General features: G+C 40.0%; 1 protein-coding gene and 1 long non-coding RNA gene across 4 annotated transcripts; both read left to right on the forward strand.

Annotated features, from left to right (window-relative positions):
- Window positions 1-400: 400 nt before the first annotated feature.
- On the forward strand, window positions 401-13,833 carry LOC135224149 (uncharacterized). Of its 3 annotated transcripts, none has more exons than XR_010316653.1 (5): window positions 401-536; window positions 9,527-9,669; window positions 10,521-10,737; window positions 12,649-12,873; window positions 13,518-13,833. It is a non-coding gene; the product is annotated as an uncharacterized LOC135224149 (long non-coding RNA). The 3 variants fall into 3 exon arrangements; XR_010316652.1 differs by having other exon boundaries at window positions 10,521-10,732; XR_010316654.1 differs by having other exon boundaries at window positions 10,521-10,732; window positions 13,596-13,833.
- A 471-nt stretch (window positions 13,834-14,304) lies between these two features.
- On the forward strand, window positions 14,305-20,085 carry LOC135223954 (serine/arginine repetitive matrix protein 2-like). The gene is made up of 6 exons (XM_064262874.1): window positions 14,305-14,442; window positions 14,488-15,065; window positions 15,409-16,128; window positions 16,198-17,862; window positions 17,956-19,020; window positions 19,419-20,085. Exons 1-6 carry the CDS (start codon window positions 14,305-14,307, stop codon window positions 20,083-20,085), a joined length of 4,833 nt encoding a protein of 1,610 aa, XP_064118944.1.
- The last annotated feature ends 6,245 nt before the right edge of the window (window positions 20,086-26,330 follow it).

The raw sequence follows: 26,330 nt of genomic DNA on the forward strand, positions 1-26,330 counted from the left end.
TCTTTAATTTTACCATCCTCCAAATTCCACCTCTCATTTAAGAACGAATCCTTCCAGCGAACTACGGTGGAATCTAGGAATCTGATTGTAGATATCTCAACGCTCAAAAAAGCTGATGGCATTCTTTTGAAAAATACGAATTTACATCCCCATATTAAGAGAAATATATATTCTACGTTAATTTTCGAGAGTAAAAAGGCCCATGTAGACGGAAGGTTCATATTATACAGCAATCGCATACCAAGAAATTATTTTCGCTAACCACCTTACTAACAGATGTCGCTTGTTATTTTTGGTGACGTAATGGCTATTCGTTATACATACTGCCTTCTCAAAGACTCCTTGTTTGTTTCTTAGCCTGGTTAGCCAATCAAGAGCTGTCTTTCCCTTCTTTGTTAGAATGGAATCTCAAGGTTGGTGGGTGACGTATCTCTTGAAGACGATCAAGGGTGACTGCAGTCTAGCTATTTTCATTTTCTTGTTTGCGTTGGTGTTTAAAAATAGATAGGATCTATGTTCATATTTGCCGAATAAAGGTAAGCGTTCTAATTGCTTCAGGCTTTGTAATTTCAACTCTGCCAAATGTAAAAGTCAATTTTGTTTGTGTGGGCTAGGAAATTTTTTCTCCTTTGGAGACTCCCATTATACTAATGCTTTTCTTTGTGCTGATGCTAGCATTGGTAAATAATGTTGGGCAGTGATCTTGCTAGCTCAATGCAGAATGGGAGGAATGTTGAAAGTTATTTTTATCTCTGGAAAGTCACTTGGTAACTATAGATGTTTTGCGTTTAAGGGTCACCTATCATCTTGCTCTAATAAAATGCATACATTTAAATAGGCGACTTAAAATTAAATATTATCCTGTATTCTCTGATGAACTGTAAGAAAGTTAATATTAATAGCTGTCGGTACTCCCCAAGGACTTTGCAGGGTAGATCTAGTTGCGGTTGTTCTATGCAGTTTTACCTACTGAACAAGAATTTTAAGTAATATTTATTCGGACGACTGTAATTACGGGGGGCCAGTACTAAACACGGCGAAATACGTTGGACGCCCCAATCCCTAGTGGATGTCTTATCTGCGGTTACGTTCCTTGCAGTCCGTGCGGACTGCTTTTGTAGAAATACCGTGAACACGTAGAAAATTTACATTTTCTGGTCCTAATATGGACGAAGGTTCCCTACGCATGTTAGCTGGTTTCCTGGTACCTCTTTAGAATTTTAATTATATCGCTGCTTATCGTAGAATGATCTTCCCGATAGTTGGTGAATTGTCTGCCTGATTTTCTGTTGTCGGTTAATTGCTACTGCAGTTGTTGAATTTAATTGGCAGCGGTTCTCAGTATAATACTGTGTGGCTGTAAATGAACGAGCGTTTAAGGCTGGCTATTCATTAGTAAATCTTAGGTGTCAAAATTCCGTAAAACTGCTATACTAAATGTTAACCCTATTATACTAAAATCTACGGTGGTCCTCACTGACCGCGAAAGCTTTGACCCCCTTCCTTATCTGTTACGAATAGCTTAAGAATAACGGATTGACCATCTGTTGTAAGGTGTATAAATAATCTTTTTCGTATAAAGTAAGTAATTTACGCAACCAGAGAGAAAGGAGTCTTGTTGCATTTTCTTTTGACTTAAGGACGATTAAGGGACCGTCTCCAATAACGTTAAACGCTTTTATCATTTCACTATGGTGTTTACTAATTTTTCTAGGAGTCCCTTTTTAAAAAATTCCTTGCCTATTGGTCAACTGAATATTTAATTTAATTTTTGAAGCTCGTTGAATATCTTGAATGAGGAAAACTCAATGTGTAAATACAAGAACTCCCCTGGAATGGTAATTAGCTCACCGACCTCAGTTGCATAATTTACGTTATATTAATATCACTAAGAGAAGTACATTGAGTTGGTAAAACGCTAGTCAAGTGGAGCCAAGATACAGCTAAGATACTGGAAAATATACATTAAATACATATTAATAAAGTTGTGACAAGGAAGTGGCTTATGACAACTATAAACTTTCTGACAATGAAAAGGGTCTGCCGGATGGAGTTTGAAGGGGCAGGAAACGGGCACTCAAACCCATACCCTCTACATCCATCCCTTCGGAAGAAAAAAAAATTAATCAGAAGCTAGTGAGGAAGTTACATAAACTTCAGCGACTTGCATTCTGTAACAACCGACTAAAGGTATCGCTTACAGACTGAAATTTGTAGGATATGTTTAAAATTAATTATATGAATTCGTGAATTCATTTATCAGCTGAATGGAGTAACGTAGCTAGCTGAACTGGTGGAGAAATTGGTTGGAGAGCTGAATTTTACTTCCTATATGTATATATGGTTTATACTGCCAATGGGAATTTTTAGTCTGAGAGGACCTTCCGTGCTTGAAAGTAAGGCCGTGAGCAAACACTCGCCACAACTCCTACGGTTCCTAATAGTAGTTTTTAGCACTTTATAATCACACCGGCTACTTGTTATAGCAGCCTTCGTGGTATTTCTATATTTCATAGCCCTCGGTAATTAATTTTCTTCAAATGGTTTTTAATTTGTCGAAGATTCTAATGGTAATTCTAGGCAATAACTCCGCACAGACTGCAAGGAACGGTCCCGCGAATACGAAAGACAGTCTTGAGAATGGGGTATCCAATGTATATCGCCGTGTTGAGTACTAGCCCCTGAGGGATAATTACAGTAGACCCCGAAAAATAACGGTAAATTATTAATAAGCAACCCCAAAACTACAGGAAACTAACAAAAATACCCGACGCGTAGTTATTACTAGATATACCATTCTAATTTGGCACTGCGTTAATAGTGCAAAGAAACATGTATAGCTTGTATTCAATGCTTTAGCAATATTAAGGGGGTACCTCTAATATGTTTTGCAATGTCAGATGGAACACTCAGGAGATCAATGGTTAGTCACGTACGGTTTTAGTAGGCTCTTCTGGTTACACTCCACAGAAGGTGCCTTGCCTGACTCGTTCAGGTGTCATCCAAAGGTGTTAAGAGACCTTGGTTCGAACAGTCACGCGGTGTATTTCATATCTGTCAAATCCACTCTTCTTTAACACTGAAAATGTCTTAAATCTTATTCTTGAAATATTTGGTGTCTTTAGTCATACGGGAGCTTTTGTATGTTCTAAGCCCTAAACATCTGAGGGGTTAAAGCCAGATTTCAAAGTACAATTTGGCTTCGACCATTTGAAACAGTCAGTAGATAGCCTTGTGTTAACAAAATTTGTTGGCTGTTTGTACAAAAAATCTAAGACCTCCAGTCTTAGCAGTTTGAGGGGTTATAATAAATTTCAATGAAATTATCGTAACTGACTGCAACGAGCTTAACGGTAAACACGGGTAATCCGTTCCCGATTTGAATATACCATCGGGTTTTCATCTAGCAGTTTAATGCAGATTCCCTGGAGTAATTAGTTTGATGAATTAGTTTCCTGATAAACGAGAAGGTGGTTTGTTGATAGACGGCGACTGTTCATCTGTTAAGTGCGGGAAATTGTGCCGCACTAATAGCGGTCCCCTTTAGTGTTGATCGTCAATAGGTGATTCTTAATTGCATTATTGCACTTCCGAACCTCCTTTTTATATCAAAGTTGTAATATTCATATTTCTCACTCTCTTTATAACTTGCACAACTCTCTTTATAACTTGCACAACTTATTTTTTGCATTGACTGGTTTTGTGGTATGTTTGCGGACATGAATTTGTTTGCCGTGGTTTAGTTTCAGCAACAGTAATATGTTTTATATAACTTCTTTTATTGCAGTTTTGAAGTTATTTGAGTTACGCAGAGACCAAATACTTATGGTTTTACATTGCCTGGAGTTTTACAGAAATGTCACTTTACATTCGCTGAGAAATTATCTGTGTTTTTAAGGGCCCTTTTTGAAACTCCTGTTGCTTATCCATTTTTTTTTACGACATACGTATGTCAGTGGTTATCCCGCGCTTTGTCGTTGTATTGATGACGTACGGAGACCATTAAGTGTGCGTGGCAGAGCTCATGTAACTATAAAATCAGTTCGTAATATTCTGTAGATATCTTCATGTAACATTTAGAAAGCACGTATCCTGAAGAGAGGAGCAGAGTGGTACTAGAGAGATTTTCTTTTCTAAAATGGGAACGTTGGTGTTTCTAGTTAGTGGAAGAAATGTGAAAAATAGAAAATAGACGTGCACAGTGGCATAATGTTTGTAAACTGCATGGTTGTCTGAGAGTAACCTTGCCGTCTCACGTCAACTTCGGCCTAGAAACAGAGCCATCGAAGACAATATTTCATCACGTGATCACTTGTAATGGAACACCACATGTCTAAAACAATTATGGGAAATATGTAATACCGAAGCGTATAGGTTGATCATTATCTTGTTTATACAAGTATCATTTTTGCTTAATTGAATATTGCTTTTCTAATCATATACTAAGCGTTCCGCGAGCGAGAGTGAGTGAGACTGCCCAGTGTTTACAACTACGTATTTTCACTATAGGAATTAATTAATAAAGGTTCTTTGCAGCGTCCCTTCCGCCCCTAGCTGCAACCCCTTTCATTCCTTTTGCTGTACCTCCTTTCATATCTTAATTCCATCTTGCCATCCACCCTCTCATAACAGTTATTTCATAGCGCAACTGAGGGGTTTTCCTCCTAAGACACTTCTCATACCTACCTACCTCTCAATTTCCCTTCCAGTGTTGAATGACCTCATAGGTCAAAGTGCTTGACCTTTGGCCTAAACCCTATATTCCCTTCTATGATAAAACCGAGAAAACTACAAGATGTCTTCATTAAAAACCATCGCTACAGATGAACTATTCGAAGTTTTTGCAAACTGCAGATTAAGCTAAAAATTAATAGGTCAGATGGTAGTATAAAGCTAATCATAATGTAATGTGACAATTTCAGAAAACACTTCACCGCAGTGTCTGGCCACATCACTCTTTAAATGAAAGATTTCCTATGTACTGAAGGCGGAAATTAAACTCGCTTCAAGGACCAGTTGCAAAATTATCTTCTAAAAGACTCTTTACGATAATTTCTGAAGAGTGCGATCCCTCCCAGCCTTGTTTAGTTTGTGGAAAAAAAATGGGACACCGTGGAAGTAAATTTCATTGCATACTGTTCAACAGTACTAAAGCTAAATCCAACATAACCTTAAATTTAAGATTCATGAAGGTAGGAAAATTTTCACAGGATAAACTATTAAATTTCTCGCATAATAAACGCAGAAATCTGTTCTGTCAACCATGTACTTTACTAGATGCTTAGTTAACTGAGCAAGTCTTTGAACCTTTGAACTCGGGAGGTAGTTCATTCATGCATAGGCCATACGAAAGAACTTTATACGTATATTGCTCTCCTTTACTGCACCATTATCGACTAGTCGAGGGAAAATTTGAAGTTTTGTTAAATACAGGTGACTTTATTTAATGTTGAATATATCAAAATTAGGTTGATGGACCTTAACCTTTTAAAAATTAGTAGGGGCCTTTCATTTTTAACGCTCTTTTACCAGTCATGTTTTTTTTAATATTAAAAAATTACATGAATGCTTGTGTAGATGAAAACATAATGCCTTGTTCTCTTAACTGGCCTATAGTTGGTTAATTTGACGCTTTTTCCCAAGGACTTCAACAGGTCTTCAGGATATCGAAATCAGATTATTTTTCACTGGTGATCGTGAAGAGATACCCTGCTTGACAAACTAGAACTTTAAAGTAATGCAAACTACCATGAATTTTGTAATTACTATGGAATAATGAAGTCTCGTCCTCAAATGTCACGATCACATTGAAATATTTTAAGGTGTGAATGAACTTAATGACAAAATGTTAGACTTAATGATCTAATTATAGTGGTTAGTTTAAGGATTTACAAGCTGTGTTGATTTTTGCTTCTTAATTATTTTGACAAGACGTTGCAGTGTAGGACTGGGCTCGGGATTTTTAAGAGAGGGGTCTTTTGAAATACCTTTTTTCCTTATCTCTGTCAATATTTACGATATAGATATACTGATTGAATAGTCGAAATCCTGTATTATGTGAAAGTAGCATGTTCGAGTTTTAACTTAAGCCTTCACAACCCCCAACCCCTTCCCCGTACGCAAGACTCAGTTGCAGCGTAACCTGTATAGTAAATGTTAGCCGGCAGTTAATACGACAGACGCCTAGTTTAGGAATTACTTTTGTCCTGAATCTGAATTGAAGTTACCCCTTCCCTCAAAAAAAAAAAAAAAAAATTAAAAAAAAAAAAAAAAAAAAAAAAAAAAAAATTGTTGGAGGTTGGCAGGGGTGGGGTGGGGAGGGGGCGCTGGGGACGGTGAGGAGGGGATTGTTGTAACACGTCACCAAACCTGACTAATAATGCAGAATATCTTGTTAAATCAAATTTGTATGTTTATGCCCCAAATATAATATAACCGAAATCCATTCTTGTATCGTATATATTTGAAGTGAATACGTTAGCAGATTGTCACAAAAAGGCGGTGATTCGGTGTTGTATCACTGGTAACATGAAATTAGGTTTCTCCTATAGCACACTACGACCGTGTTCGTTGGAACCAGTTACCAACCCACGTTATAAAGCCTTTTTGCATATGTGGCACTATAGACGAGGATATGGTTCTTGTAGAGTTATTAGGTTAGTTATAGCTACGGGGCAAGCAAGATATGATCGAAAATAAGACCTTTAAATTGGAATGCTTTCATTAACACTCTAGAACCATTGAATTTGAATATTTATAAACTCTCTTTATCATGACCAGAACAGTTTCCGCTCCAAACTGGCTTTTTTGCATTTTGCTATTAGTTTGTGGTAAAATTGGTAGAATGCCGGGATTCGTAACAATTTATTCCAGTTACTTATCAAAATTGCCTTTTAATGCACGACCTTACTACTTTGATTAGAAATTCTGTTGTTCAAAAATTGTAATGGAGCCCATTAGAAATTCGTTGACTGAATATTAAGGTTTTTGTTATTTATTGAACCAGAGTACTGCGATCTATATGAAAAACTCAGTTTGACCACATGGTGATTTTTACCAAGAAATTAAGTCTGGCAGAGGAAATGGAATCGCGGTGCTCCTCCAAGGTTAATCTCAGAATAATGAGAAGCTGTATACTATGTCGTCAGAGGAGTAGCAGTGTACTGTGTTAGTCTGTTTTTCCTGTTAGTAGTTTGGTGATGAAGACTGCATTCATAATTGAGCACCCAAGCAGTAGATTAACTCCATTGCATTAGTTTTTAAGTGGTAATTCCAGAGGAAAAACTCATAATTCATACTTGAACCGCTACCAAATATCGGCACTGTACAAAGGACAACAGTCAGGCACCCTGATCTATTTCACGAGTGCAGGCTATGAAAATTCTCTCAAGTCTACCTTCACAAAATAAAACCTAGCTGAGGAAACGGGATGTTCCTCGTAACATAATGGCTGACAACCAGTAGCGGAGCTCAAGCAGGCAGTATAATCTCACCTAGGTTATATTTTGGGCAGGCACCAACACTAGGTAGATTTGAGAGATGATTTAAATAGCCAGCACTCGTGAAGATTTTTCTGTGTAATCAGAAACCAGCATGATTTGGCCTCTAAATAAAATGTGCCCTAATCAGCTTGTTACCAGGTTGAAACATTCAGTAGTATCGGCCTGTTCTCTTGCGGTAATCTCGGTATACTTACCCATAAAAATGGCGAGAGGGAGGATAACCTTTAAGCCATTTTGATACCATGGTGTGCTATTGTAAAGCAGTGTTGTAAATTTTGTGAACTATGGCACTATTGTAGTAAAAGCAAAATTATTGCACTAATTAGATAAGTGTACTACAATATCAATTTTGATTACTGTATATTTGTCAAAAAGGGTTGTAATTACCCAGACCACTTGGTAGGTCAGGCACCCAAAGGTCAAACTGGTCTAGCATCCAGGTAGTGAAGTATAGCTCAGGCTTATAACTTTCAGAGATTTCCTAAGACTTTATGCATGATATTGTGCACCTGACAAACTTTTATTACTAGTTTGATGGTAGCTTTTGTGTGCTCTTTCGGGGATGTTGGATAATATCATAACACTTGATTTCTGTGAAATCAGCCCTCTTACGACTAGAGCATGTTTTAGTTGCACAATTCCCAAGACCTATTTTTTGGCCTGTTCTTTTTCCAGTTCTTATTTGACTTTATTAAATTCTGGTTTATGATATGCTTTGCTGATTAATTTCAATTTGAAATAAAGCAAGTAAAAGTTAACCTTTCAGAGGCAAATTACTGTTATTGAACATTGCATATGAAAACAGGCTCAATGTAAGTTATCTACAACTGAGCGGTAGTTAACGTCTAAAACAACAAATCTTTGTGTTAAGTTCCTTTTTTGAACTAGTTAATAAATGTACAAAACCTATTTTTGTGCCGCTGGTGTACTTTTATCCATGAAAATCAAGAGTTCCGTGATCCATACTGTTTATCATATTCTTTTCTGACAATTTCAAATATGTTTGGATGTAATTATGAAAATTCAGGTCTATGGATTGGTTGTAACCTTTAATTTAACTCTCACTGAAGTAGACTTCTATATCCTGCACCCTGGCTTTGGCTTGACTTAGAATAAGAGAATTAAATCGTGCAGCAGTAGTCTTTAAATTTGTAATGGTAATCTGTATCTGCATTTTAAACTATGCTCTGCCTGACTGTTCCAAATCTGTCAGATGCAGGATATCCTGCAATATCGTAGAAGAGATAAAATTTCATGGGCGTATCATTTACGGTGACCCGAAGGTAGGTGACTTTACAATCCATAAACACAGTAAGTTTATTTCATAAAAGATTTTATTTGGTGCCTGTTTTCACAACAGTAAGGTCAGCAGTTCTGAGAATTAGATATAAACTTTAAAAATGTGTAAATTCCTAGATATCAGTGCTACAAAAGACCTTAGACAATTTTCCAGAAAAAACTCTGGCCTAGCTAAGTGAAGCTCTTTTAGATGCGAAGACTGACTGGATCCCTGCTCAATCATTCGATGCATTTGTGTCCGTGAACCTTTTGAATCTTTCCTTTAATAAACAGCTGACCAGTAAAATGGTGAATCCTAAACCGAAAAAACCCGTCGTTGGATGCAACATTTTTCATGACCAAAAATTTCCAATATGCAGAGAAGGTAGGTGAATAACATTTTAACATTGAGCACATCCAAATTTTACAACAAACTCGCAAATGCCATATTTATCTAAGTCAAATATGGACAGCCATAATTTTCATTTTCGGTTTATGAATCTAATAGAATTAACAGTTTAACCAATGATGTATGCCTAAAATGGCAATTTATAAAATTTTACGAACAAATCTTTTGGGCCGCTCTCATTACAGTAAGATTAAAAAAAATATCTTTTCTTTTATATTTCAAGCACATATTTTGAGAGCACTCTTATGCTTTTGAATGTAATTTTGGATTGTTATATTTGCCCTTGGTGTTACATGACATTTTTTCAATAGATTTCATAAGTTTTATTTCGTTACAGACCTTTCAAAAATTACGAGACTGGTAATTCTGACTACTTTAAATCATAAGACTTCAAGGCACAATTATTTTGAGAGAGGCCAGAATTGCCAATATTTAGAGAAGGGAAACTGGAAACCACTTAGTTTCAGCATGCAACACTTGGTAAGTAGTTTAGCATGTAGAACTTAAGGTAAGGCGAAATTGTTGACAGTTTGAATAAAAAAGATTTTTAAACCTGAAAGTATGGTGAAGTCAGTGTTTCTTATTAGAAACTAATGTTTACTACGAACTTTTGATAATTGCATATGAATATCCTAGTTTTGATTTGTTTTCGACCTCAATCCAATGACTAAGCATTAACGATGATGGCTCCTAGAATTTTTTTCTCCTTTTAGGTGATAGAGGATGTCACGTTGTGCCTAAACCAAGATTAGATATTAAACTAATAAAAATTCTATTTGTGCTTTCTATTTTTGTGCTACGGTATCTATGACAGGCAGCATGAAATTAGGCTCATTCTGACAACTATCATAGGACTTCTTGCCATGAATTGATATGGTAAATTTTGTATTAGAGATGTTAGGAGAGGTTGTATTTGAATAGTTAATACTGTCCCGATAACTGTATTAAGTGTCCGTGCCGGGTAATATAAGCACTTGTAAAATAAAGTATGCAGAGTGAAATGAAATGATTAACGCAAAAGAATGTAATATTGCTGAAGACTGATAAATTTGAATTTTGTAACACTTATCCATTTTTTTTCTAAGTAACGGTTTGTAGTGTGACTTGACAGCATGCCAATATGTGACTGTGTACATCCTGTATTTATAAAATGAAATATCCCCTAGCATGCAAGTGCGTAATTTGCAAGTCTTTGCGGTTAGGTAATCTATTTTATAGCCCCCTTAGAAAATTGGTTGACAATATTTTGTCTTTTAAAAGTGATGTTTTACAAATTAAAAGATAGTGATGAATAAAAAACCTTCATCCCCAGTTACTACTGCTTGTTTCAGGATCAATCTCGGAAGAACGGCAAGACGTTTAAATGCATCGTCAGGAGAGTAAAGACTTCCCTCGTAATTTTCCTCGTGACAGCTTGGCAACGAAGATTGCTTGCATACTTAAAGATCTAAGGAGCGGATGAACCCCAGTGCAGGAGAGAACTTAGCGGTGGTAGCTCCTGCATTCATGCATCAGCTTCGAACAAATATCTGCACTGGTCAATGTAAGGTGGTGTCACGCCATTAACTGCTCTAAGTTGAGAGTATGTTCTAACAAACTAGCTTTGCTCATGGTTGTCAATTTTTTTGTCATCGTCTATGCTTAAGGGCATCTCCTGTTATTTATCAGTTTATGAAATTTCACGTACGCATTAGCGCACGGTGACTTAGGGAGATCTCGTTAATGGTTAACGCTCATAAAAGTGTGCAAAACGGGTCGGTCATGGTCTATTTATCATCAAAAGCTATAACATTACTATCAATGTATTACCTTTTACTTCGCAAGAGGAAAACCTTTGGACTGTTTCAATACCCAACTAGATAAGCTTCTTGTTCTAACAAATTAGATTACTGCATTTTTAGTCAAAAAGGGTTGCATTGCCAAGACTGCTTGACAGATGAAAGGGTACCAACCTGCCCAACAGTCAATAATAAACACTTGCAGCTTTCATATGTTTTGCACCCAGGTAGCTGCTATATATAGCTCAAGACTTCAGGTTTCACTTAAGGATTTGCCTAGGTTTGATAGGAGACATTTTGTATGTCTGGCCTTTTAAGCTTTCATTACCAGTTTGATAATAGTTTTTCTGCTTAGTCATTTTAATGATCTAACTGAAGTATTATGCCCATAAGCCATTAATGTTGGAAGGTTTATTAAAGGACAAGTTGAGGATTTTCATGTCTACTAAATTCTGTGATTTGATTTGATTTAACGGAAATTGACAGTAAAAGGTTTGAAAGAGGTTGAGGAAAACCTCGCAGTTGCACTATGAAAAAATTGTTAGGAGAGGGTGGACAGTAAGATGGAAAGAGAATATGAACGGAAATACAGTGAAAGGAATGAAAGAAGTTGCAGCTAGGAGCCAAAGGGACGCTGAAAAGAACCTTAAGTAATGCCTACATTGCACTGAATGAGGCACACTGACGGCACTACCCTCCTAAGGGGGCCTAAATTCTGGGAACTCTGCCCTCTAAAGACTAAGGAATGTTCTGATTCTGTAGCTGCCAATAGATATTCTCTGGCCTGCCCGTCAGGTGGAGTTTATCTTACGATATTTAATAACGGTGGAGTTTATCCTACGATATTTAATAAAGGAGTAATTTATCCTACGATATTTAATAACTGAACAGAAGGTATTAAACTCGTGGAACAATGGACCACACCGAAGCTAGGTGCTTTTCATTTTCTCGTTTTAAGCAATTTATTACATTCTGGGCCATTAAGGACATATCTCTTTAAAATCTCTCTCCTTTGTAATCAATTATTGGTTATAAAAATATTTGAAGCTAAAAAAACATCCATCACTGGATGAAGAATTAATCATGCCAAAAAACGACCCTGTGAAGTTTTTTTTTTTTTTTATCAAATTAGATTTACAAAGTGCTTAGTTTGGCCTTCGGATTTCTGATGAATGAATAACCCACATGAGACAACGCCTGTATGTAGAGAAATTGGCCAACAATTTTTTTCTGGGTACTATCTCATTTTGCAGCCTACAACACATGTGAAATTTAAAAAATAAATTTGGGCACAATCTACATTTTCAGCTTAAGCAATTCTATTCTACATTTTCAGCTTATTAAGCATTTTTAAATCAATTTGCACATTATAATCTTCATTTTCAGCTTATTTTACGGCAAATCTTTTTCAGTTTAATTAGTAATTTATGCGTAAAATGGCGGTGGAACTTAAATGTGCTGCTTTTTGGCCTTCACTAGAGATCGATTTACACATCTTGCGGAATTTCCAGCTTTGTCATTCCGAATGTTGAATTTGGTAAATTATGTAGGGTTTAGGATTTTTATCATTATTAACCAATAAGAATATATCTTATTTCATTTAAGGAATAATGCTATACCTTATTAGAATGGATATTAAGTTTTAAGTGCGGCCTTAATTTTCAGTATTTAATTGTTACAGATCCGTCTCAAGTCACTCAATTCTGCAGCTTTGAATCACAAGATTTCTCTGCATATGTACATGTTAAAAACCTTGGCCAGAATTGTCAAGAGAAGGAAAACTAGATGCAACTTCGCTTCAGCATACAGCACGTAGTAAAGCAAGACGTAAGCATAAATTATAAATTGCAGAGAAAGCCGAAACATTAATGTATTGAAAACTACATAATTCTTCAAATATGAGGACGTAAGTTTCATATTAAATGTAATGTTTAATGTATATTGAAATGTGTTATTTGCTGGAATTGTTGATTTTATAATAGGATGATGACGTACGTATCCTAGATTTACTTATTACAAGTATTTATTGATCCATTTGCGATTACCATTTTTCTTTTCAAACTACTACATATAACGTAACGAAAAGGTTTCAAGTAAGAGAATAACTTATATGTTGTAAAAAAAAACCATTTCTCATTAGTTGTTTACAAGTACATAAATAAAACTACGGTTCAGTGGGTGAAAATAAATTTGTTTTGGGCAGTTTTAAGCCGTTCCCACCAAGTTCTAACGAACTAATACAATACATACTGTATTAAAATTAATTCTACTGTATTAACAAAATTAATTCTACTGTATTAAATTAATTTTACTAAATTATATTGGAAAAATGCAGTTTACGCTAGTTTTTACTGCCATGTAATTAAATGGCTTTAGTACAAAAACTTTGTAAAGTAATTATCGAGTGTAAAGTAATTATCGAGTGACTAACTTTGAAAATACAAACATTTTTAACCCATAGAGAGGAAGGTTTACTGACCAAAGTACTTTAAACTTAACTTCCCTAGTATTTTTTGTAACGACTAAACAATAACTTCAATTGCCATTTAGGTGGGTGGACGACATAATCCCCAACCGTAGAAGTCGACCGATAAATGTGTGCCACTATTAATAGCATGTGACCAACAGATCAAAATTGGTTGTGAAACCAAAGCAACAGCAGTAAAGAAGAATGGTCAACTGTAGAGCAGGAGAGAGCGACAGAAGCAAGCAAGCAAGCAAGCCAGTAAGCCAAAGAGCAAGCCCCCAACAACCAGAAGCCAGCCAGCTAGCTAGCTGAAGAGTAAGCCCGAGCAACCAGAAGCAAGCAATCAACAAAGCCAGCCAGCCAGCCAAAGAGCAAGCCCGAACAACCAGAAGCAAGCCAGCCAGCACCAGCCAACCAAAGAGCACCGAACAAACCAGAAGCAAGCAGCCAAGCCAAAGAGCAAGGCCTGAATCAATCAAAGGCCAAGCCAGCCAGCCAAAGAGCAAGCCCAAGCAATCCAAAAGCAAGCCAGCCAGCCAAAGAGCAAGCCCGGAACAACCAAAGCCAAGCCAAAGCTCATCCACCCAAAGCGAAGCCCGAAACAAACCAGAAGCAAGCCAGCCAGCCCAAGAAAGCAAGCCTGAAGCCATCAAAGCAAACCAGCCAGCCAAAGAGCAAGCCCGAGCAATCAAAAGCAAGCCAGCCAGCCAAGAAAAGCAAGCCCGAAGCCAATCAGAAGCCAGCACCAGCCAAGAGCAAGCCTGAAACAACCGAAGCCACCAAGGGCCAGCCGCCAGCCAGCCAAAGAAAGCAGCCGTAACAAACCTAAGCCCAAGCCAAGCCAAGCCAAAGAGCAAGCCCGAACAAACCATGAACCAAGCCAGACCAGCCAAAGAGCAAAGCCCGACAAACCCAGAAGCAACCAAAGCCAGCAAAGACAAGCCCGAACAAACCAGACAGCCAGCCAGCCAGCCAGCCAACCAAAGAGCAAGCCCGAACAAACCAGAAGCAAGCCAGCCAGCCAAAGAGCAAGCCTGAGCAATCAAAAGCAAGCCAGCCAGCCAAAGAGCAAGCCCGAGCAATCAGAAGCCAGCCAGCCAGCCAAAGAGCAAGCCCGAACAACCAGAAGCCAAGCCAGCGCCACCAAGTGCCAAGCCCGAACCAACAGAAGCAAGCCCAGCCAAGCCAAAGAAAGCCAAGCTGAAGCAAAAAAGCCAAGCCCCAAAGAGCAGCCAAAGAAGCAAGCCGAAGCAATCAAAAAAGAAGGCCAAGCCAGCCAAAGAGCAAGCCCGAGCAAATCCCAGAAGCCAAGCCAGCCTAGCCAAAGGAGCAAGCCTGAACAACCCAGAAGGCCACCCAGCCAGCCAAAAGCCAGCCGCCAAGAGCCAACCCGAACCAACCAGAAGAAGCCAAGCCAGCAAAGAGCAAGCCCGAAAACAAACAAGAAGCACCAGCCAGCCAAAGAGCAAGCCGAACAAACAGAGCAAGCCGCCAAGCCAGAAAAGCAAGCGAAACAAACCAGAAGCCAAGCCAAGGCCAAGCCCAAAGAGCAAGCCCGAACAAACCAGAAGCAAGCCAGCCAGCCAAGAAGCAAAGCCTGAAGCAACTCAAAGCAGCCAAAGCCAGCCAAAGTAAGCCAAATGGCCGAAGCAATCCAGAAGCCAAAAGGCCAGCCAAGCCAACCCGGCAGCCGAACAACCAGAAAGCAAGCCAGCCGCCAACCAAGAGCAATAGCCCGGCCGAACAAACCAGAAAAGCAGAAGCCAGCCAGCCAAAAGAGGCCAAGCCGTGAACAAACCAGAAGCAAGCCCGCCAAGCCAAAAAGAGCAACCCGGAACAAACCAGAAGCCAAGCCAAAGCTAGCCAAAGAAGCAACCTGAGCAATCAAAAGCAAGCCAGCCAGCCAAAGAGCAAGCCTGAGCAATCAAAAGCAAGCCAGCCAGCCAAAGAGCAAGCCCATTGAACAATCAACAGAAAGCTAAGCCAGCCAAAGCAAAGCCAAGCCCGAGGGCAAATCAGACCAGCCAAAGCCAAGCCAAAGCGCCAAGCTCAAACAACCAAAGAAGCAAAGCCCAAAGCAAAGAGCCAAGCCCGAAGCAATCCAAAAGCAACCAGCCGCCAAAGAGGTCATAGCGCCGAGCAATCAAAAGCAATGCCAAGGCCGCCAAAGAAAGCAAGCCCGAAGCAATCAGAAGGCAAGCCAGCCAGCAAAGAGCAAGCCCTGAGCATCAAAGCAGCCACCAACCAAAGAAAGCAAAGCCTGAAGCCAATTCAAAGCAAGCCAGCCAACCAAAGAGCAAGCCCGAGCCAATCAAAAGCCAAGCAAGCCAAAAGCCAAGCCCGGCAATTCCAAAAGCAAGCCAACCCAGCCAAAGAAGGCCCAAGCCCAAACTACCAAAAGCGGAAGCCAGCCAGCCAAAGAGCAAGACCCGAAAAACCAGAAAAGCCACTGCCAGCCAAGCCAAAGAGCAACCCGAGAAATCAACAAAGCCAAGCCAAAGCCAGCCAAAGCGACCCGAAAACAAACCAGAAGCAAGCCAAGCCAAGCCAAAGAGCAAGCCAAGCAAATCCAAAAGAAGCCAAGCCGCCAAAGAGCAAGCCGAAACAACCAGAAAAGCAACCAAGCCAGCCAGCCAAAGAAAAGCAAGCCCGAAAACAGAAGCAAAAGCCAAGCGCCAAAGAGCCAGAGCCTGAGTAAAGCATCAATAAGCAAGCCCGCAGCCAAGCAAAGAGCAAGCCCGACAATCCAGAGGCAGCCGCCAGCCAACAGAGCAAGCCTGAACAACCAGAAGCCACCCAGCACCAGCCAGCCAGCCAAAGAGCCAAGCCCGAACCAAACCAGAAGCAAGCAGCCCAGCCCAAGAAGCAAAAAAAAAGCCCGAACAACCAAGCAAGCCAGCCAGCCAAAGAGCAAGCCCGAACAAACCAGAAGCAAGCCAGCCAGCCAAAGAGCAAGCCCGGAACAAACCAGATAAGCAAGCAGCAACAGCCACAAGAGCAAGCAATTGCTTACCCGAACAAAACAAGAAGCCAGCCAAGTCCAAGCCAACAAAGGCCAAGGCCCGAAACAAAACCAAAGCAAAGCCAAGCCAAGCCAAAGAAGCCAGCAACCCGGAAACAAACCAGAAGGCAAGGCCAAACGCCAGCGCCAAGAGCCAAGAAAGCCCGAATACCAAACCAGAAGCAAAAGAAACCCAGCCAAGCCAAAGAAGCCCGAAGCCTGCCAAAGCAATCCAAAAGCAAGCCGAGCCAAAAGCCAAAAGAGCCATGCCCCCGAGCCAATCAAGAAGCCAGCCAGCCAAGCCAAAGAATGCCCAAGCAATCCCGAACCCAACCAAGAAGCCAAAAGCCAGCCAGCCCAACCTTAAGAAGCCCAAGCCCAAGAACCAACCAGAAGGCCCAAGCCAGCCAGCCAAGAGCAAGGCCGAACAAACCAGAACAGCCAGCAGCCAAAGAAGCAAGCCCGAACAAACCAGAAGCAAGCAGCCAGCCAAAAGAGCAAGCCCGAACAAAACCAGAAAGCAAGCCAGCCAAAGGCCAAAGAGCCAAAGCCGAACAAACAAAGCCAAGGCCAAGCCAAAGCCAAAGAAGCAAGGCGCCTGAGCAATCAAAAGCAAGCCAAAGCCAAGCCAAAGAAGCCATGCCCGCAGCAATTCCAGAAGCCAGCCAAAAGCCAAAAGCCAAAGAGCCAAGGCCCCGAACAACCAGAAAGGCAGCCAGCCAAGGCCTCAAAGAACCAACCCGAACAAAACCAAGAAAAAGAAGCAAAAGCCAGGCCAGCCAAAGAGCAAGCCCGAACAAACCCAGAAGCAGCCAAGCCCAAAAGCCCAAAGAAGCCAAAGCACCGAAACAAACCAGAAAAGCAAGCCAAGCCATCCAAAAAGAGCAGCCCGAACAACCAGAAGCCAACCAGCCAAGCCAGCCAGCCAAGCCAAAGAGCCAAAGCCCGAACAAACCAAGAAGCAAAGCCAAAGCCAAGCCAAAGAAGCCAAGCCCCGAACCAAACCAGAAGCCAAGGCCAAAGCCAGCCAATAAGAGCAAGCACCGGAACAAACCCAGAAGAAGCAAGCCAGCCAAAGCCAAAAGAAGCCAAGCCCGAACAAACCAGCCCAAAGCAAGCCAAGCCAGCCAAAGGAGCAAGCTCCGAACAAACCAGAAGCAAGCCCAGCAGCCAAAGAGCAAGCCTGAAGGCAATCAAAAGCCAAGGCCAGCCAGCCAAGAAGCAATGCCCCGACAATCAGAAGCCAAGCCAGCCCAAGCCAAAAGAAGCCAAGCCACCGAACCAAACCAAAGCCAAGCCAGCCAAGCCAAGAGCAAGCCCGAACAAACCAGAAAAGCAAGCCAGTCCAAAGCCAAAGAGCAAGCCCGAAAACAAACCAGAGCAAGCAAGCCAGCCAAAGAAAGCCAAGCCCGAACCAAACCAGAAAAGCAAGACCAAGCCTAGCCCCAAAGAGCAAGCCTGAGCAAATCAAAAAGAAGCCAGCCAGCCCAAAGAGCCAAGCCCTGAAAAGCAATCAAAAGCAAGCCAAAGCCAAGCCAAAGAAGCAAAGGCCTGAAGCAATCAAAAGCAAAGCCAAAGCCAGCCAAAGAAGCAAGCCCCGAAAAGGGCAATCAGAAGCCATGCCAGCCAAGCCAAAGCGCCAAGCTCAAACAACCAAAGAAAAGCCAAGCCAGCCAAGAAGCAAAAAGCCGAAGCAATTCAAAAGCCAAGCCAGCCAGCCAAAGATCCAAAGCCCGAGCAATCAAAAGCAAGCCACCAGCCAAAGAAGCAAGCCGAGGCAGAAATCAGAAGCAAAAGCCAAGCCAGGCCAAAAGAAGCCAAAGCCTGAGCAATCAAAAGGCCCCAAGCCAAGCCAAAACCAAAGAAGCAAGCCTTGAGCAATCCAAAAGCCCAAAGCCCAAAGCCAACCAAAGAGCCCAAAGCCTGAGCAATCAAGCAAGCCACCAAAGAAAAGGCAAGGCGCCGAGCCAATCAAAAGCCAAAGCCAACCAAGCCAAAGGAAGACAAGCCCAAAACTACCAGAAGGCCAGCCAGCCAAAGAGCCAAGACCGAACAACCAGAAGACACCGCCAAGCAAGCCAAAGAAGGCCAAGGCCGAGAAATCCAAAAGCAAGCCAAAGCCAGCCAAAAGCGCCCAAAGCCCAACAAACCAGAAGCAAAGCCAGCCAGCCAAAGAGCAAAGCCCAAGAATCAAAAGCAAGCAAGGCCAGCCAAAGAAAAGCCAAGCCCGAACAACCAGAAGCCAGCCAGCCAGCCAGCCAAAGAGCAAGCCCGAACAAACCAGAAGCAAGCCAGCCAGCCAAAGAGCAAGCCCTGAGCAATCAAAAGCAAGCCAGCCAGCCAAAGAGCAAGCCCGAAGAACAATCAAAAGCCAGCCAGCCAGCCAAAGAAAGCCAAGCGCCGAAGCATATCAAAGAAAGCCAACCAAGCCAGCCAGCCAAGTGCAAAGCCAAAAGAAGCAAGCCCGAAACAAACCAGAAGCAAGCCAAAGCCAGCAAAAGCAAGCCCGAGCCAAAGAGCAAGCGCAGCCAGCCAAAAGCAATCAGCCAGCCAAGAGCAACCCCGAACAAACCATCTGCAGCCAAGCCAGCCACGAGACATAGCTAACAAACCAAAACCAGTCAGCCAGCCAAAGAGCTAAGCCCGACAAACCAGAAGCCCAGTCAGCCCAGCCCACAGAGCAAGCCGCGAACGAATCCAGAAGCCAGCCAGCCAGCCAGCCAAAGAGCAAGCCCGAACAAACCAGAAGCAAGCCAGCCAGCCAAAGAGCAAGCCCAAGCAATCAAAAGCAAGCCAGCCAGCCAAAGAGCAAGCCCGAGCAATCAAAAGCAAGCCAGCCAGCCAAAGAGCAAGCCGAGCAATCAAAAGCAAGCCAGCCAGCCAAAGAGCAAGCCCGAGCAATCAGAAGCAAAGCAAGCCCGAAGCAATCAAAAGAAAAGCAAGCCAGCCAGCCAAAGCCGCCAGAATCATAAACCAACCAAAGAGCCAGCCCAGCCAAGAGCAGCCAGAAGCATCATCCAGCCAAAGCCAGTCAAGCCCAAAGAGCAAGGCACGAGCAATCCCAAAAGCAAGCCAGCCAGCCAAAGAGCAAGCCTGAGCAATCAAAAGCAAGCCAGCCAAGCCAAAGAGCAAGCCTGAGCAATCAAAAGCAAGCCAGCCAGCCAAAGAGCAAGCCTGAGCAATCAAAAGCAAGCCAGCCAACCAAAGAGCAAGCTGAAGCCAATCCAAAAGCAAAAGCCAAGCCAACCAAAGAAGCCAGCCACCGAGGTAATCAAAAAGCAAGACCAGCCAAAGAGAAGCCCGAGCAATCCAGCCAGTCAACCAGCCAAAGAGCAAAGCCCAAAACCACCAGAAGAAAACCAAAAAGCCAGCCAAGCAAGGACGAACAAACCAGACGCCACCGCCAGCAAACCAGCAAAGCCAAGAAGCCCGAGAAATCTAAAAGCAAGCCAGCCAAGCCAAAGCAAAAGCTAAGCCCTAAAACCGAACAAACCAGAAGCAAGCCAGCCAGCCAAAGAGCAAGCCCAAGCAATCAAAAGCAAGCCAGCCAGCCAAAGAGCAAGCCCGAACAAGCCAGAAGCCAGTCAGCCAGCCAAAGAGCAAGCCCAAACGAACCAGAAGCCAGCCAGCCAAAGAGCAAGCCCGAGTAATCAGAAGCAAGCAAGCCAGCCAGCCAAAGTGCAAGCGCAAACAAACCAGAAGCCAGCCAGCCAGCCAAAAAGTAAGCCTGAACAAACCAGCCAGCCAAAGAGCCAGGCCGAACAACCAGAAGCACACCAGCCAGAGAGCAAGCCTGAAGAAACCAGAAGTAAGCTGACTAGCCAACCAAAGAGCAAACCCCAGCCATCACAAAAGCAAGTCCAAACAAACCAGAAGCATGCCAGCCAAAAAGGAAGTCCAAACAAACCAGAAGCATGCCAGCCAACCAGACACCCCAGCAACGAGAAGCTAGCCCAGGGAACAAAAATAAGCCAAATTACTGAAACAATCCACAGCTGGAGTAGGCGGATATGTCATATACAGTAAACATTTTAGTTTAAAACCCCAGTATGTTTATTTCTGGAGAATACTTTATAAAAAATTTAATTTGTAGGTGCGTTATTTTCTAAAACAAATTAAACTTTCAAACTTTCACAATGTTCAAATCAGTGCTGTTCAATATTGTATAACATATTTCCTCAGTGGTGCTCTATGCCGGGATGACGACAAAGCTAAGTCACAGGTGCTAGCAAACAAATTATGATTATAGTTAAAAAGAATTTAAAACAAGGATTAATTTCAGTGAAATTTAAATGCCTGTTACTACTTCGTAGTAACAAACATCTATGCCCGTTATAATGTGGTTGCCTGTTACCATGTGGTACATTAGTGTATGGGTGATGTGATCCCCACAATGGTGAACTAACTATGGCAAAAACCGGGACCAACGCAGTTTCGACATCCTATATACTTTCTTACCGAGGTCTAAAACAGTTCCGACATAAACATCTGTAGGGTAATTTGCTTTTGCAAATGTAAGAATATTCTCTGGTTTAATTTTCCTCTTTGGCTTCACTTTCTTCATGCGTAGCTCTGTATCCACTGGTTTCTCTTTCAGTCTTCCAGGTTCAACATCTGTGATCTTAGGTACTTGCTGGGAAACATCAGGATAATTAGGTCAACATGGATGCAACACTACCATCATTGTGACCTAAATCATCGTTAGGCTGAATACTGCACCGGGTGGCAACTGCATCCACTAAAAGGTGAGGGCTATTCTTATATGCATCACGTTCAACCATCAAAAGTGGATGAAATAAGATCACTTAAAGCTTTAAGACTTCAACTTCCAAGGCTAAAAATCTTCTGCCTTAGCATCACATGGCTAGTTGCTTAAGAACACTTTTTACCAGTGGAGCACCAGGTGCAGATTGGCATCCTCATCTGAAAAGATTTAAATGGTGAGACAGTCTTGGCAAAAATTTCATCTTCATAAAAACATCAAAACTACAAGTAATTACAAGAACATACAATACTGAATTGTAATAACTACTCAAAATATTGTGATATTTCTTTTTCAATAACTGAAAAAGGGAACGGATATGTAAAATACAAGCTATTGAAATGAAATAAGACTGATAAGGGAATGGAGACAAAATATATGATATTGAAATGAAATGACTGAATTGCAATGAAAGGACTGGAAAAAGAATAACAATACTGAATTGAAATTACTTATACGCTATTGAAATGAAGTAAGATAGGAAGGGGAACAACAATACCGAATTGAAATTACGTACTTAAAATATATGCCACTCATATGAAATAAGACTGAAAAGGGAGCAGACACTTAATATATATGCTATTGAAAAGAAAGGACTGAAAAGGGAACATGTAAGAAACAATGCTTAGCACACAATCTCTACAAAAACCATATAGTACGAAGGCTAAAAACCCTTAACCAAGGGTCTTGTTGAATTATGGAAGCTGAAAAAAAAAACTTAGCATTGACAACTTCACCCAACTTTTTTAACACAAGACATGCAGTAGGAACTTCTAGTAAACTTGGCTTCCATCGTTTGAAAAAAAAAAATAAAAAAAAATACAAAATAAAAATGACATTGCTATTGGCAGTGAAGGTGGTTGAGAAAATTATAAAAAAAGTCAAAAGGAAGAAAGAGGGTGTACAATAAACAATTTTCCAATTGAAAAAGAAAAGGATGAACAATTATGAATATCTTCCATTGAAAAAGTAAAGATTCTTGGCACGTTAAAACTAAACACTTATGTACTGTATACAACAGCTGTCTCTTTCAGTTTCTTATATTTAGTTTTCAGTCTTATATCTTCATCCTACCTGAACCTGAAAAACAAAGACAATATTAAGTTAAATGAAACTTCATAAATAGGACAAAACTGAAAAACTCCATAAATTCCATATCATTAACTTTAAAAAAAAAATAAGAACATCTCTTGGAGATGTGCTGCATTTTCAATAATATTGCTTACTGTGAAATTTGTGAAGCAGTTTTAAAATACGAACTAAGAAAACTACCTTTGTAAAACACCTGTATTGTGATGAAACTGGGCCAACCCTCTACAAATCTAAATTAACAGGTAAAAAATGTTGCATTAAACAGAGTTCATATCAAGGCCTGACATTTGACAAAAGTAAAAAGAATGAGCGGATCTCAAGTTTTACGGCTCTCAAGTTTTTTTTTTTTTATTCAGGTAAATGGACGTTCATACTACGATGTGCTTCATGGGGAAAAGTGAGCAAGACACTTTTCCTGTGGTTTCACATAACGCTAATAAACAATATCTTTGTAATCAAATCACACACCTGACCCTCATTGAGACTAAGGAGATTTTCACCAAGAGCAGGATGAATAAGTAAAAGGAATATGATGGATAGTCTTGAACAAATGTCAATTTGCAAAAAAATAGTTTAAAACTATGTATCGCGAAGGTAGTGTTGTACCTCTGATTAAATATTCCTGATAATTCTATAGTAAGCTCTCATTTATCGTTCAAGAGATCATGAAAGATATTAACCAAGTGAAATTGCTCCTTAACTATTGAAAGTTCCCCATTGAACAATATTCTCTTGAAAATATAATTTGTAGATAAAGTTCATCTCTGCTTGCATACACAGATCCAGAAAGGGCATGGTTACTTTAGTTAATATAATTTCACAAAATAGCACATTTATAGAGGACAAGCGGCTAAAAGATTATTTAATTGAAAAGCAAGCCTCCACAGACTTGTTTTGTCATCAAAAATTCTGGGCCAGGAGGAGATAAGATCTACATTCACGCAAAAAGAATGGCAAGAAGAGAAAAAGCAGTTGTTGAATGCATTCAAATGGCTAGAGACCGAACGTAAGTTTTATGACTGCCATCATCATGGGAGAAAAGGAACACTTAAAATACAAAACTTGTAATGCAAGTCTGAAAACTATTGCAAAGTGCATAGCTTGTTCAGACTAGGATTAAGCCTTTCCGTTACAGTGTTGGCATATATCATACTGCAATGAATATCCTTTCTAAAATCTAACATACCACTAAAAGGGTCTAACAGAAATTTCTTAGGTAAACAAAAACTTTAGAATTCAATTTTGTCTATAAAAAGGTCCTAGTAAAGTAAAGAACACTATTTCAACCAAAGTAGTAAACCAGTCTGAAGCAATTGGAACTAATAAAATCAGCCTTCAGTCAGCACTGGATTATGGATTTTTTACTTTCTATGAGTAAAGCCTCTAAGATGAAAGTGATCAAGTTCGTACCAGTAGATATCTAGAACCTAGTACAGTGCCATGTGTGCTTATGAGGATAGTATGTTCAATTCAAATTTAAGGTTCCCTAATTACTCGTAATAGATGTTGTGTATACTCGCAGATAACATTAAAAACAGGACCTCTTTCATTTATTACTCATTTGAAGGGAACACGAAATCAGCCAATAATCAAGGACTTGTTTCATTGGAATTCAGCCTCTTAAATCACAGACTAAAACATCCGGAAGTTCAACATCAGCACGTATAGTATACAGAATCAGCACATGATATACAGAATAAAAAACTAAACTGTTTCAGAGCACTTCCCTTTGGGACACCAGACATGAGTAACTCCATTTAACAATTTTTGCGGGTCACAAACTCGAAAGGATATAATTCATTAGGTACAGTGGTACCTCGTTTGTCGAACGTTTCATGTGTCGAACTTGACGTTTTTCGAACAAAATTTTGTATCTTTTGTCGAACAAATGCTCGTACTTCGAACTAACGGATTATCTGGTTTATACTCGTATTCGACGGCCTACTGGGTCTTACAAGTTAAACTGTATTAATTTATTTTTTTCATTAACAATACATAGTTTAATGATAACAATATTCGACAAAATACATTAAAGTATAAAGCATGTAATATAAAATTAGCTTTCAATATAACAGTTAGCATAAAAGATGTGTAAAATCGTACGGAACCGCGGTGACGTCACGCCCAGTTGACTTGAGACTGAACGAGGGAGCTTTGATATGCTGAGGAGAGAATGGGATGAGAGAGTTAAAATATTACTGTATGTATGTAAAAGCAATAACAATTCACATAAAAAGGGAATTTCTCAATTAATTTAACGTCATGATAAAGTATGAAAACAATCAAATGCAATTAAAAAAAAGTCTTAATTGAGCCAGTGTCCAGTGCGCCGAGTGAGACGGTGTAGTTGAACAATATTAACAAAATAGTAAATGAAAGAGCAAAGCTAACTTGAGGTAGAGGGAGGTAGCGTTTATATTTTTTAGGAATAATGAATGAATGATTTTAAGTAATAGTGCGTCGTGGTATTGTTTAGGAGAGAAGAAGAGGCAGTAAAAATCTTTAATATGTACGTAAAAGCAGTACCAATTCATAAAAATAAAATGTTATTTCATTTCACAAATTGAGCGTAATAAAATATGAAAATCATTTGCAATACAGAAAAAAAAAGTTCTTAATTGAGCCAGTGCTCGGTGTGCCGAGTGAGACGGTCTAGTTGAACCAAGGTCTAGAGAATATAAGGTCTTGTTATGCTCAGCTTAAACTGGGGTACAGGATTAAACGGCTAGTTGCGTGACGTCACAATAACCGCAGTCAGGCCCCTTAACCTATAACAATCCTGCCTTTACTTTTTATTTTTTATTTTTCTAAATACTCTAAGCTATTCGATAATTAAATTAATAGTCAGATGTAGGTTCTTCATTCTACTATGTTAAGAAGAATAATCATGAGAGATCATTAGAACATTTTCGCCAAATAACATTGAAATTATGTATAGAAAACCTACCTTTGCTTTCTTCTTTTTATCCGTTATTAAATACTATTTTCTGTTTCCGAAGAAAAATAGTCAGAATAAAAACTATATTTAATATATTAAATAATCATGAGCGAGTTCTAAAGAACATTCTAAACAATATATAAATTACACATTTAACACATCTCCATAAAATTACATTTTGCACATATATAGCTATGTCGTTAACTTTTTAAATCTATGCACCACTTTCTTGGAACTACTAATGTGTTTGTTCAAATTTCGAATTCTAAAAACTGTATGGCATGGAACAAAATATTTCGACTTCTGAAGTTATTTGGATGTGACTGCTAATTACTATATCCGCTAATTTAATTATATCTCCTTTTAAGGCTGTTAAAACATCTTCCTCCCATGGTGAGAATCAAACATCTTATCCATACATTTCAAATGATCAAGAAACACTAGGTTTCATTGGTTTCCCTTCGCTAAAGCTTATGGCACCAATCTTTGTCATCTTCCTTTGTTACTTTTGCTCCTAAATGTTCCAGTTGTGTAAGCTTGCGAGCAATGAACCCACCAACATATGACATCTTCCCATGTTTGTTCTTCCACTTCCTGGTCTTTGAAGTCTTCACTTTGATCATCCTTATTAAATACTGGTAAGCAAACTAAAATTGCTGATATAGTGGGTTCTTTCTGAAGGGAATTTCCTTAGACTTCGAATGATGCATCTTGCTTGTCAGGGACGTGGGAAAATGAGGCGGATGTTACATTTTCACTGTTGCCGTTTTAAACATTGCTCTTTGAGCTTACAAGTGTGCTGTCTTTTCCTACAAGGTGGGCCCTGAGACGATGTTTAAATGCAACTGGTGATGGGTGCTGACCGTACGCTCCCATTTGACTTTTGCAAACAAAAAAGTGCCCCAACCCAGCATGATTTAGTCTGTAATTTAGAGTATACGCCATGCCAAGTTTTTATTTTGCCATTTTCAGCAAGTTAGACAAAGGATAGAGCATTGTACTTTTCTTCACTTTCATTTCTCTAGCGGTTCTACTCATGTCTTGAAAGATTTTGTCTTGCAATTACAGGTTTAGTCACGTAAGCATTTCTTGATTTTCTATCT

The sequence above is a fragment of the Macrobrachium nipponense genome, chromosome 10, assembly GCF_015104395.2.
Source record: "Macrobrachium nipponense isolate FS-2020 chromosome 10, ASM1510439v2, whole genome shotgun sequence".
Classification (NCBI taxonomy): domain Eukaryota; kingdom Metazoa; phylum Arthropoda; class Malacostraca; order Decapoda; family Palaemonidae; genus Macrobrachium; species Macrobrachium nipponense.